The sequence below is a fragment of the Typopeltis vanoorti genome, chromosome 15 (genome assembly GCF_054136105.1).
Source record: "Typopeltis vanoorti isolate ZY-2024b chromosome 15, IOZ_Tvanoo_1.0, whole genome shotgun sequence".
In the NCBI taxonomy this organism is placed as follows: Eukaryota; Metazoa; Arthropoda; class Arachnida; order Uropygi; family Thelyphonidae; genus Typopeltis; species Typopeltis vanoorti.
Window position 1 is genome coordinate 39,898,478 of NC_143563.1, and position 13,908 is coordinate 39,912,385.

The 13,908-nt window shown below is 34.9% G+C and overlaps 1 protein-coding gene across 1 annotated transcript; it reads left to right on the plus strand.

Moving 5' to 3' along the window:
* The first annotated feature begins 3,132 nt into the window (after window positions 1-3,132).
* Window positions 3,133-11,403, plus strand: LOC150098672 (uncharacterized). Its single transcript, XM_090405437.1, has 2 exons — window positions 3,133-3,245; window positions 9,667-11,403. The coding sequence occupies exon 2, from the start codon at window positions 9,815-9,817 to the stop codon at window positions 10,952-10,954; it is 1,140 nt and encodes a 379-aa protein (XP_090261563.1). The 5' UTR covers window positions 3,133-3,245; window positions 9,667-9,814; the 3' UTR covers window positions 10,955-11,403.
* Window positions 11,404-13,908: the final 2,505 nt, after the last annotated feature.

The following is a 13,908-nucleotide window of genomic DNA, read 5'->3' on the forward strand; positions in this document are numbered from 1 at the left end:
CTAATGAAACCAAAAAAGAATTGTAGGGAGTTCTTTAGATATGTAGCTATCAAAAAAAAAAAAGAAAGAAAGAAAAAAAAGAATAATTATGGAAAGATGACATTGATCGCAGAAAATGTTATAAGAACAATTGCTGAGCAGGATATAGTTGAGATGCTTAATGAGCAGTTAATTGAGGTTTCTCATTCTTCTGAATGTCACATCACGGACAGTTTGAGAGCAGTTGATGAAGATGAGGAAGGACAGACTATAAGTGAAAAAAGTGTATGGGGAATTGAGCAAATTTGATATTAATAAGGCTGTGGGATTTAATAATGTAATGCCATATTTTGAAGGAATGTGCCAAGGAGTTGGCATCTGCCTTGACATAGTTGTTCAATATGAGTCTTGCACTGGGTAGAGTTCCAAAGGAGTGGAAGGAGGGAAAGATCATGTGACTTCATGAGAGTGGTGATAGAATTCAAGTATCAAATTTCAGTCCTATCTATGTGTTCTCAACCCAGAATTCGGTTGAGAACGATGGTTGAGAACAATGGTATTACCATGCCGTCAATCAGCTTTGATTGACGTCATGGATTTACTAAAGCTGACAGTTTCATTGGAAGAGGAGAGGTATACATTGAAGTATACTTAGATTTTGCAAAGACTTCTGATAGATTACTGCACAAGTTGATATTGAAACCAAACCAGTTGGGATTGGACATTAGATTAGTGTATTGGTTCGAAGACTGGTTATCTGATAAGTATCAGCAAGTTGCGTATGGGGGAAGCAATATCCCAGAAGAGAAACGTCACTAGCGGGGTACCTCAGGGAATCTGTTTTAGGACCATTGGTGTTTAATCTGTATGTTAATGATATTGGCAAAGATATGGATGAGGATAATCAGCTTTTTGTATAATATAAGCACGTATTCACAAGAAAGATATTTAATTAGCCAAATATTTCGGTCTGAAAATTGCAGACCATCTTCAGCGGCACTACAAGAACAGTTTTTTAAAAAATACAAGGTGGAATACTAACAATAGATCATTTATAAATAAACAAGCCACGTGATGTTATATCACTAAGTATTATAGGGAAATATTTTTAAGCAGAGACATGACTGAATTACAGATATTAATTAATAATTTCAATAATTTTAAATAACATAAAATTAATACGAATTAATGAGTAATCCTGATTATACTTTCCCAGATTTTTGATACAGATATACAATCATTCCGATTCAGGTTAGGACAATGGAGTAAGGCCTCTATGCTTTCTTTGAATAAACGTTCAAATTTATAGCGGGATCTATGTAAGAGGCGAGTTTTTGACCAAAGGTTGGTTGTGGTTTGTTTCTATCACGTGCTGAGCCAATCCAGATTTTTCGTGTTTGTTGTGATGAATGGAGGATTGATGTTCTTGGATTATTTTTTCTAGAGAGCGTCCAGTTTGTCCAAAATAGGAGAGATCGCAGTTGCAAGGAATTTGATAAACTCCAGGAAGAGACATAGTTCAGCGTTTTCTTTAGAAGAAGGAAATTGGGAGGATAATTTGTTAATTGGTGAATAAGAAGCTCTTAACTCATAATTTTTTGGCTGTGATCTCTCCTATTTTGGACAAATTGTACGCTCTCTAGAAAAAAGAATCCAAGAACATCAATCCTACATTCATCACAACAAACCAGAAAAATCTGGATTGTCTCAGCACGGGATAGAGACTAACCACAACATCCTTTGGTCAAAAACTGGCCTCTTACATAGATCCCGCTATAAATTTGAACGTTTATTTAAAGAAAGCGTACAGGCGTCCTAACCTGAAACGGAATGACTGTATATCTGTATCAAAAATCTGGGAAAGTCTAATCAGGATAACTCATTAATTCATATTCATTTTATGTTATTTAAAATTATTGAAATTATTAAATAATATCTATAATTCAATCATGTCTCTGCTTAAAAATATTCCCCTTTAATACTTAGTGATATAACATCACGCGGCTTGTTCTATTTATAAATGATCTATTGTTAGTATTGAACCTTTTTTTTTTGTTAAACTGTTCTTGTAGTGCCACTGAAGATGGTCTGCAATTTTCAGACCGAAATATTTGGCTAATTAAATATCTTTCTTGTGAATACGTGCTTATATTATACAATCTTTATGTCACAAGTATCCTTAAAATATCAAATCAGTTTTTTGCATATGATTCAAAGTTGGGACATACTATGAAGGTAGAGCAGAAGTTGTGGCCTTACAAGAAGACTTGAAGAGATTGAGTGAATGGGCACGGAAGTGGGCCCCCAGTTCAATGTTGCAAATGTAAGGTTTTAAAATTCGATAAGTAGACGGTATGCAGAATTTACGCTTGATGGGAATAATTGTTGGAGGTGGAGGAAATAAGAAATCTTCGGATGATGGTGGATAAGGATCTTAAATTTAGAGGACACATGGCCAAAATTGTGAGGACAACACATCAATATCTGTGAAGGATGCGGACGACACTGACTTGTAGGTGTAATGAGATTCTTATTTCATTGTATAAATCTCAGATTAAACCACACATGGATTACTGTTCATATATTTTGTCATCTGGTTTTCAAAAGGACGAAGAGATGTTGGAAAGGATCCAAAGGCCACTGATTAAGATAGTTTCCGATCTCTGGATTGTCGAATATGAGGAAAGGTTGAGAAAATGCAATTTACAGAGTATAGTGGATAAGAAGAAGAGGGGTAATATGATAGACACCTACAAGTTAGTAAGGGGTTGTTATATGATCAGTGTGGAAGAGGTTTTACAGAAAACGGTGCAAGAACTAGATGTCATTGCCGTACGCTATACTGAGGGCGTGAACAACAGAGTGAGAAGCAGATATTTTGCATTCAGAGTTGTGAATAATTAGAATGTGTTGCCTGAGAGTGTGGTGTTTGCAGACAATATGAGTGTGTTTAAGGCGCGGTATGATGAGCTGAGTGTGTAACAGAGGACCTCCTAACTGAGTCTTTGTCTCCATGGCGCCTTTGGATAATAATAATAATAAAAACAGCTAACGCCTATTAGTTCCCATATTGTTGCCACCAGGGTATTTACAAATACCTGAAATTGGTTATATCGCTTCTGAAGTTAATCATTCTTTTGGCAATAATGGAACGTTGTTGAAAGAGGGTTCTTTATTTGTATAACGATATAATTTTAGAATATATAATAGTTACAATCCTTTCCTCATATACAGAGTTTAATTAATTATATTCTTTTTCACGATATGTAAGTAATTCTCCTGTTTCGTAAATAAATAGGGTATATTTGGTGATAATTACGTCACATCTGTTATTTTAATAACTCTGAATATTGTAATGTTTACATGTGCGTGGCAGTCCACTGTACACGGCGTCATCTGTGGACAATAAGGCATATTCCCAATATTTTAACTCAACAGCTTAATAAAATTCAGTTTAATTTATGAAATTATTTGGTCTACTGCATCTAGTATTTAATTCTCTTATGGGGATATCATCTTCCTATTTTGCATGGTTCCTTTTCACACTACTGATGGTTCTAAGGGACAGATGAGGAACGGCCGGAATCCCATATGAATAAATTAAAATTGAGGTGAAGGATGCTCAAACTTAACCTCTTCCATAAGATGAGCTATATGGGCCACCCAACTGCTGCTGTTTTAAAAATGTTGGTCAGAATCCATTAATACACTTCACAGTACAATTCTGAAATTATTACTATTATTATTCCTGACACCTCCAAGCAGTCCGGCGGGAAGACATCTACAACTGTCTCAACCACCACACCTGTTAATTAAATACTGTTACAAGTTGTTAATTATTTAATAGATAAATAATAAAAACACACAGAAAAATGTGTACCAAGCAGAAAAATGCACATTGAAGTTAACTTCAGTGCAAAAGATCTATTCTTATTGGCATGGAGTGTTTGTGCAGTTTACATCTGATCATGAAATAGGTCTTGGTATAATGCATGAGCCATATTTGCCACCCAACTCCTGCTGTTTTAAAAATGTTGGTCAGAATCTATTAATACACTTCACAGTACAATTCTGAAATACTGTTACAAGCTGTTGATTATTTAATAGATAAATAATAAAAATACAGAAAAATGTGTACCAAGCAGAAAAATGCACATTGAAGTTAACTTTAGTATAATAGATCTATCCTTATTGGCATGGAGTGTTTGTGCAATTTACATCTGATCATGAAATAGGTCTTGGTATAATGCAGTATAGATAAAGATCTGACTAAATTTAACAAACAAATGAAGCAGTGTAAAGCATAGGCAGAATGTATGACAGAAAAGAATCACAGGGACTATTTGCTTCAAGAGACTCTTGAACTGCTGTATAAAAGAAAGTTAAAAGATTTGGATCATACTCATTTAGAATATATAATGATTATCAATTTACTAAGAATAAAGATGCAAGAAGATTACATCAAATTTTGAATAAATAAACTACAAGAAGCAGCAGAAAAACAAAAGATCCTAAAAATGGATAGAAATGAAAGATACGAAAGAATATAACAGACACTATTTACAATAGAAAAATAGACAATATAATGGCCTGGTTGGCCAAGTGGTTAGCATATCCACTCTTCGCCCAAAAGGCTGCAGGTTTGAATCTGCTGTGGGCATGGATGTTTTTGATTGTCTGTGGAAATACTAGTTGGTCGATTTGAGTGGTGGAGACAGAGTTGTAGAGTAGATGCCCTCTCTTGATGAGTCTTTGGACTCCCTGGTGGAGGTGTCATATAATAATAATAATAATATCAGCCTCTAATAGATGAACAAAATGTCAGGAAAACAAACAGAAGAGAAATGGGAAACCTGTCTGGAATTACAACAGTAAGCTCTACTCATTCATAGAAAATGTCATTCCAATAAAGTTGGCTAAGTATAAATAAATACCAAAAATACTTCTAAAAGAGGTAGAATATTTGGTCAGTTAGATGAAGATAGATAAAACACTGGGGACAGATGAAATAAGAATAGAAGATAGCAAGGTAGAAGGAAATATTCTTTATAAAGTTCTAGCAGTGAGGTTCAGGTTGTACTTGAATGAAGGTAGAATATCTGAGGAATGGAATTCATCCTAAAATCATCCTCATCCATAAAAGAAGAATAGAAAGGATATTTACAGCTATAGACCAATGTGTCTCCTATCCCACCTCTATAAAATATTCACAGGAACCATACTAAATAGGAGAAGAAAAAAAAAAATGCTATATGAGAACAGCAGCAAAGAGCAAGCAGGATTCAGAAAGGTTCCTCCACAATGTCTTATACATATAATAATAATAACAACCCAACTATCTGAAAAATGCAGAGAATATCAACTTCTACTTTGCTATTTAATAATTGCAAAAAAAAGCATTTGACAGTGAAACATAATGCAATTTTCCAGTCACCAAGAGATCAAGGCATTGAATGATCATATATCAGGTTAATTCAAAACATATACAGAGGCAGCAAAGCTCGCTTGTTTTAATAAACCTCTTGAAATACCTCTCAGGAGAGGAGTAGGATAAGGGATATGCTTTTCCCCAATCTGTTTATAGCAACTCTAGAAAATATTCTCAAAAACAAACCTGGATGGAGCTTTAAATATAGATGAAGAGAATTTTAAAATACTCCTGTTTACTAATGATGGTTTTGATATCCATCTGAGCTAGAAATAATGTTGAATGAAATAGCTTTGCACTGCTGAATGGTAATTACAAATACATACTGACAAGACAAAGTGGATGAAAAATGAATATTATCATGACCATCAAATCAAATTGCAAAATAGTCTTGTAGACAGAGTGGAGAGGTACATTTATTTAGTACAACACTCAAAATGGAAATGATATATCAGATGAAATTAATCGATACAGAAAAAGGCTACTTGGGTAACTTTTAACCAGATAAAAGATACTGTTACAAGCCAAAAAAATAGATATCAAAATAAGAGCAATCTTTTTTTACAGTAGTATTGTACCAGTAATGATCTATGGCAGCAAGGCATGGAATACAACAAAAAAGAAAGAACAAAGCCTAATAACAACTCAAAGGGCAATGGAAAGAAGAGTAATATAAGCAAGAAAGATCATATAAGACACTGAAATAAGGAAAAAATATGGATTCAAAGATCTGGTAGAAGTTATCTGTAACAACAAAAAGGTGGGCAGGACATATAGCATGCATGCAAGACAATAGATTAACGTATTGGTTTTGCAGACAAATAAAAAGAAAACCTGGTAGAGACCATCTAGGAGATGGGAGGATTCTATATTAAAGTCAGTAGGAGAGAAATGGATGAGATTGTCTCATTGCAGAAAAATTCGGCATCTTGTGACATGCTATCATGGAGAAACCAAGTCTGAGAACATGGATCCATCATGGAATCATGAAATAATGCAGTATTCTAGCATTCCTTAATTCTAACTTGCACTGACTTTAAAATAAATAAATACTACAGCAGACAAGTGTCTTTACTGACTGTCATGTTTGTTCCAGCAATGATCTATGGCAGCAAGGCATGGAACAACAAAAAAGGAATAACAAAGCCTAATAATAACCCAAAGGGCAATGGAAAGAAGAGTATAATATAAGGAAGAAGGATCATATAAGACACACTGAAATAAGGAAAAAAAATCTGGATTCCAAGATGTGGTAGAAGTTATTATATAATGAGATGCTGAAGTAAATGATTGAATTCACAGTTCCAGAGACAGTTCTCTGGCACTGAGAATTGTTTGTATAAAAAACATTTAAGTCAGTGAAGTGATGAGCATTAGTGGAACTGTTATGGCTTCTTGTGAAACAAACCTACAAAATTAAGATTATTATAAGTAACAAGGGTGGTGTTAGAAAGGTAGTTAGGTTAGTTTTTTTGGGGACAAGTGATGCAGAACTCTAAAGCCAGGAGAAACAGTCGTTGCCATTTGAAATTCTAAACCATAATATTAACAGTACCACTTAGAGTTCACTTTAGTAACTTGTACTGAAAGCCTGATGTGATATAATTTCAGCTTTCCAGTCTCCATGCTGTAGGTTCATATCCTACTATAAGCATGGTATCCATTGTTTGTTAGGGATTGCTGACCTGGTCAACCAAGTTGTTAGCATATAGTGTGAATTCTACTGTGGGCATGCATGTTAATCGAGCGGGTGTGAGATAAATTTAATTGCCTGGTGTCAGGTCACTACATCCCGCTTATTGGAGTGGCATGAAAAAGTTCCATGTTTGGTTTTTAGAGCAAGTTTTTGTATTAGGTAAAAAAAATACAAAACAATTATAAAAATAAAAATAAAAAAATCCTTATCATACTCACAGCTATTCATGGGTGGGAGTTACAAAATTTTTTTTAAATATATAAATATAAATAAATCTCTGGCATGGACAAGCAGGTTTTTTCTCTCGGAAACTCAAGAAAATCGACCGTAGAACCCACATTATCTCAGACAGTAAATATATTCTGTGAGGGTTAGGGACACAAGAAGGCGGCACTTGTTGAGCTGTTTCTCTTCACTGTGCGGCGCTTAATTAGTGATAGCCTTGGGTCAACTGTCTCTGATTGGATACCAGTGGAGATCGAACTGCCCACTCAGTCTCAAAAAGTTAGATAGGGCTAAAATGGCCTCACTTCCTTCCTATACGGGGAAAAAAAAAAAAAAAAGGCATTAGCTGATTTTTTTTTTGATGATGATAAATAAACTACAAATGACCTCTGGTTATTCTATAATCAATATGGAAAAGCAAGTGGAACTTGTACACCATTATCTAATTCTTACCTACCTATGGTGTCATGATTTATTAGATATCCATTGAGATGCTGATGAACCTAAATAGACTGGCAATTTGTAGTCCACCTGATTGTTTTGTGTATCATTTGAAATTATGTATACATTATGATAGTAAAATGAATTAGAATTAAAAATAGCCAACATCAACAGAAAAAATGTCGAGATCAGAGAAGAATAAGAGAAGTATCATTTTGACTGATGTTTCTGAGAATAAGAAGGCTAAAACAGATAAGATTCCTTTAATTACTAATAATGGATGGTTTGAATAGACTGACACAGTGGCAGAGAAAGGATAATGGTTTCATTTGCAGTGTTACAAAGTGTAAATAATAATAATTTATTATTATTATTACCCCAAGACCTCATGGAGTCAAAGATTCATCTAAGAGGTCCTTTTATCTCTCTCACACACACAGTTCATCCTACTGTGTCTTAAACACACTCAAGCTCCTTGCAGACACCACTCAGGCAAGGCATTCCAATCATTTACAACTCTGCACAAAAAAACCTGCCTCTCACTCCCTTACTCACACCCTCTTTATACAGTTTCCAGGTATGCCTCTGATTCTCCCACTATTTTCTTTAGAACTTCTCCAGCATTGATCCTATAGCAACCCCTTACTAACTTGTAGGTCTCTATCATATCTCCCCTCTTCCTCCTGTCCACCAGACTGCAAATTACATCTTCTCAATCTTTCCTCATACTCGACATTCCAGAGGTTAGAAACTACCTTAGTCAGTTGCCTTTGGACCCTTTCCAACATCTTTCTGAAAACCAAGTGACCAGATCTGGGCACAATAGTCCATATGTGGAATAATCAAAGCCTTATACAATGGAACAAGAATCTCCCTACTTCTACAAGTTAGTGTCCTCTGCATCATTCCCAGAAGCCTTTGTGTTTTCTTCACAATTTTGGACGTGTCCCCCATAAATTTCAGATCCTTATCCACTGTCATCCCCAGATCTCTTATTTCCTCCACCTCCAACAATATATCCTCACCAAGCATAAATTCTGCATCCCATCTTTGTTTTCCAAATTTTAAAACCTTACATTTTGCAACATTGAACTCACATCCCCATTTCTGTGCCCAATCACTCAATTTATTCAAGTCTTGTAAGGCCACAACATCTCTGCTCTTCATGGTTCATCCCAACTTTGCATCATAACTCGCAAACAACTGAATATCTCCATCCAAATCTTCACTAATATCATTAATATACAAGTTAAACAGCAATGGCCCTGAAACAGATCCCTAAGGCACCCCACTAGTGACTTTCCTTTTCCTGGATATCACTCTCCCATACACAACTTGTTGATACCTATCAGATAGCCATTCTCCAATCCAATGAACTAATCTAATATCTAAGCCCATCTGCTCTTGTTTGACTGTCAACTTATCATGAGGTACTCTATCAAAAGCCTTTGCAAAATCCAAGTGTATTGCTGTGTATCCTTCTCCTCTCTCCAAGGAAGCAGTCACTTTATTGTAATAAGTAAGTAGATTACTAAAACATGACCTCCCTCTTGAAGAAGAAGAAAAAAAATTGGGATAGCTTCTGATTTTTTGCATTAACTTTTATATAATTGTAGTGATATACAAAAAATGTCATCCTTTTATTCCAGTACACAGTTTCCATTCATCCCTTGTACTAAGAGAAAAGTATACTAAATTATCATTGGTGATTATCAAAAATTGTGTTATGTTGTATCATTGAAAAAAACTTCGTTAGTACTGTGTGGTGTATTAAAGAATTAAAATATTTACAAAAACACAAGTTCCTCATTGTTGCATACTTGAAACTAAACATGAGATGTATAATTTCTCTTTCTTTTATGATAGTAATATACTTGAATTTGACTTTATTTTGCAGGTTAAAATGGAATCAAAACAGATTCAGAGCAGTGCAGAGGAATATCTAAATCCCTGATTGATATAGTTTAAGCATTTAATGTGTAGAGGGAAAGAGAATAATAGTTTACATTTTTTGTTCATAACAAGTATTCTTAGTAAATTTTATTATGAATCAGAGTGATGGAAAAACGTTTACTTGCAAAACATGTTTCAAGATATTTTTGGACAAAGAAAACCTGGAAACCCACCAAAAGGTTCATACAAAAAAGAAAAATATTGTATGTGAGATCTGTGGCAAGATAAGTTACTATGCATCAAATTTTAAAGCGCACATGAGAACTCATACCAAAGAGAAACCATATGTATGTGAAATCTGTGGAAAGGCATTTTCAGAATCTTTCAAACTCACGATGCACAGACGTGTTCATTCAGATGAAAAACATTTTACTTGTGAAGTCTGTGGTAAAACACTAGCCCACGATTCCAGTCTTCGAGTACACCGAAGGGTACATACAAAGGAAAAACCTTATAAATGTGAAACCTGTGGAAAGGCATTTTCAGAATCAGGGAAACTTAAAGTTCACATAAGGATTCATACAAAAGAGAAGCCCTTTAAATGTGTAATATGTAGCAAATCTTTTATACAACTTGCACATCTTCGAACACACTGTACTCTTCATTCTGAAGGAAAACCTTTTCCTTGTGAAATTTGTGGTAAATCATTCTCCCAATCAGCATACCTCAAAGTACATAGACGGTTTCATACTAATGAAAGACCGTTTACATGCACTTCATGTGGAAAGAAATTTACAACTAAAAGTAGTCTTAAAACACATGAGCAGGTACATACTGATCATAGACAATTATTTCCATGTGATACTTGTGGAAGTACCTTTACACATTTATGTAGCCTTAAAACACATATGAGACTTCACACTAAAGAGAAACCATTTACATGTGAATATTGTGGCAAGAAGTTTGCTCGATCCGATTATCTTAGATTGCACAAAAGCACCCACATTAAAGACAAACCCTTTAAATGTGAAATATGTGGAAAATCATTTTCAAGACTCTGCTATGTGACAAAACACAGACGGGTTCACACTAAAGAAAAACCCTATGTGTGTGAAATCTGTGGTAAAACCTTTTCATTGAAAGCTACTCTTGAAATTCATAGGAGGATTCATACCAGTGAAAAACCTTATTCATGCAAAATTTGTCAGAGGTCATTTTCACAAAGAGGAAATCTTAAATCACATGAGCGAGTTCATTCTAAAAATAAGTCATTTCAAAAACATCTTCACTGATATATTCTGAAATACCAAAGAGAAACCATATGTATGTGAAATCTGTGGACTTTGAAAAATAAAAGTCATAAATCATATGCCACATTTTTGTTTGGAATTTGACAATTACATGAAATTTTAAATGGAAACCACTCCTTTTGCTGAAAATTGCAATTCATATACAATTTCAAGTTTCAGATGCCAAATACCAGTTTTATGCTAATTTTGCAACTTAAGTTTCATCATCAGAGGTAGAGAAAAGAAATAAAGAAAAAATTATGAATGAGCTAAATATATAAGGTTTCCTATTTTGTATTTATAATATACATAAAAATAATTTCAAAATAAACATAAGCAAAAATGTAATAATAGAAATTGTGAACGTTGATATTACTGAACCACACAATGTGTAAGCTATTGATCACTTGTTTTGCAGACCTGAATTAGAATAAAGATCTGCTTACACCTTTTGACCTTTGTTATTTTGATTGTATAGTAAGCTAATTAGGTCATAAAAAAGAATAAGGGTGTACTTTCTTGATTCATTTCTTGCATCATCATATGTTTCACTGGCCATTCACAGAAGCCATATGGTCACTCTGATACTTGGTGATCTGACACACCAGCCCTCAAACATGTAGTCCTGTTGTATGCTTTTTCTGGCAGGTAAAACTCTCTGAAGATCAGTCTATCCACACACCATCAATCCATCCATCTCATTGATGGTCTACCTGTTCCTCTTTTTCCAGGAACTTGACCATTCTCTTACTGTTCTGAGAAGTCCTCTTTCCATCCTTTCAATGTGTCCAAAATATTTTAACTTTCTTCTGTCGATATCCTTAAGAAGCTCCTGATTTTTTCTAATACTCATTCATTTGTACTCCTTTCAGTATATGATATCCTGAACAGCCTTCTGTAACACACATCTCAAAAGCAGCTATGCTTTTCTTGTCTGACTTCTTTAGATTCCAAGTCTCATATTCCATAAATCGCTCTTGGAAAAACAGCTGCATCCAAAATCCTCACATTTGTTCCCATGGAGATAGATGCATCCTTCCAGATTTTAGACAAGTCTCTGAGTGTTGTTTTATCCATTCCTAATCATCTTCTGAACAGCAATTCTTCACATTAATAATGGATCCCAGATACTCAAACCTGCTGACTTCCTCAGTTTTTTATCCAGTAAGGTAAACTTTTTTCTCAAGAGCTTCCCTATTTGTATTTTCTTTGAGAACCATAATCTTTGTCTTGCTGGGATTGAGTTGAAGTCCTCTGTTATTACTCATCTTGTTAACTTTATCAAGAATTTGTTCTAGTTCTTCCTTGTCATTACAGAGAAGTATGCTGAGGTATTATCAGCATACCTCAGATTACTAATCAATCTACCACCTATCCTAATTCCTGTCTTGAACTTATCCAATGCTTCATGCATGATGTCCTCTGCATATATACTAAACAAGTGAGGAGAAAGTAAACATCTTTGCCAAACTCCGTTTCTCACCTGAACCCAACAGTTAATCCAACACCTGTGCTTACCATGGCTTCTTGCTTCCTGTACAAGTTGGCTATCAGCCTGATAGTGTGTTGAGGAAAATCCATTCTTTTCATTATTTCCCACAGTTTCACATGCTGAACACATTCAAAAGCTTTAGACCAGTCTAAGAAACACATTACCAGAGGGAGTCCGAATTTTTTTATATTTTTCTGTCATCAGAGATAAGAGCAAAGGCTCTTATCTCTGATGCCCTTACATTTCCTAAAACCTGCTTGCTCCTTTTACAACTCTGCCTCAACTTTGACCTCTCCTATTTAGCATGATCTTCAATAAAATTTTGCTTGCATGAGATATTAAACTAAGAGTTCTATATGTGGGTGGTCTGAAAAGTTCTCGGCCTAACAGTGAAAAAGCAAATTTATAATTTCAAAATTATTTTTATTTTTCAACATAATCTCCCTTAAGTTATGGTTTTTCCTTGTTATAAAGTCTTGATTATTCCTCCTATGGATTACTATTTGAATATTGAGCCCCTTGAAAATTGGTTACCAAAATGGAAAGGTATTCAGAGATGAATGACTAAGGTTGCTTCTGGTCTCTGGGAAGTTGGTTGTGAAGAAAGATTTAGAAAATTCAACTTTCAGTCTCATAGATGGGGGAGAGATATGATTGAGACATAAGGTGGTAAGAGATTGTTATGGTTGTAATATGCTGAGGAGATGTTTCATACAATGAGAAAAGAGACAAGTAGAACAAGAGACTATTTTTGAAACTGTATAAGGAGCACATATATGCAAGGAGCAGGTTTTTTGAATGGAGAGTTTGGTGATGGGCATTGCCTGAGAGAGTGGTTAGTGCGGAAACTGAGTTTGACATGGTGTGATGAGCTCTGTGATTGTGCCAGTGTGACCTCCCACATTTAGGTCACTCCATGGAGGTCTGATGATCATAATAATTTGCTATTTTTGTCATTCTTCCTGAAATTCTGATAATGATTGCCTTCTTCAAGCACCTCCATAGAGTACTCGCAAAACCCATGTAACAGTTTGACCTTGGATTGAAAGTCCTAGGTGTTTGAATCTTTGAATCCTGATGTGAGGGGCCTTTATATGTGCTCTTCAACTGAAGTTACCTATTCCCATACAGAGGTAAAAGCTTTTTTACTTCCTTTAAAATCAAGTTTATTATCTATTGGAAAACATGTAACATTGAATTTACTGGTTTTCAGCCTTAGGGCAATGACCTAATGCACATTATCCACCTACATACCTGGTAATCCTCTTCACTCTCTCAGTGCTATATCTTTTCTTATCTATTTCTTCAAAATATGTCATAGATATCACTTTTCACTATAACTCAGACTAGAACCTAGTTTTAAGTTTCCTTTCAATTGCTTGTTCTTCATCACTTCAGTGGCTTGATTGTGTGATGAGGGGCTTCCAGATGTCAGAATTGAGGCCTTGGTTTGTGTTCAAGGTGC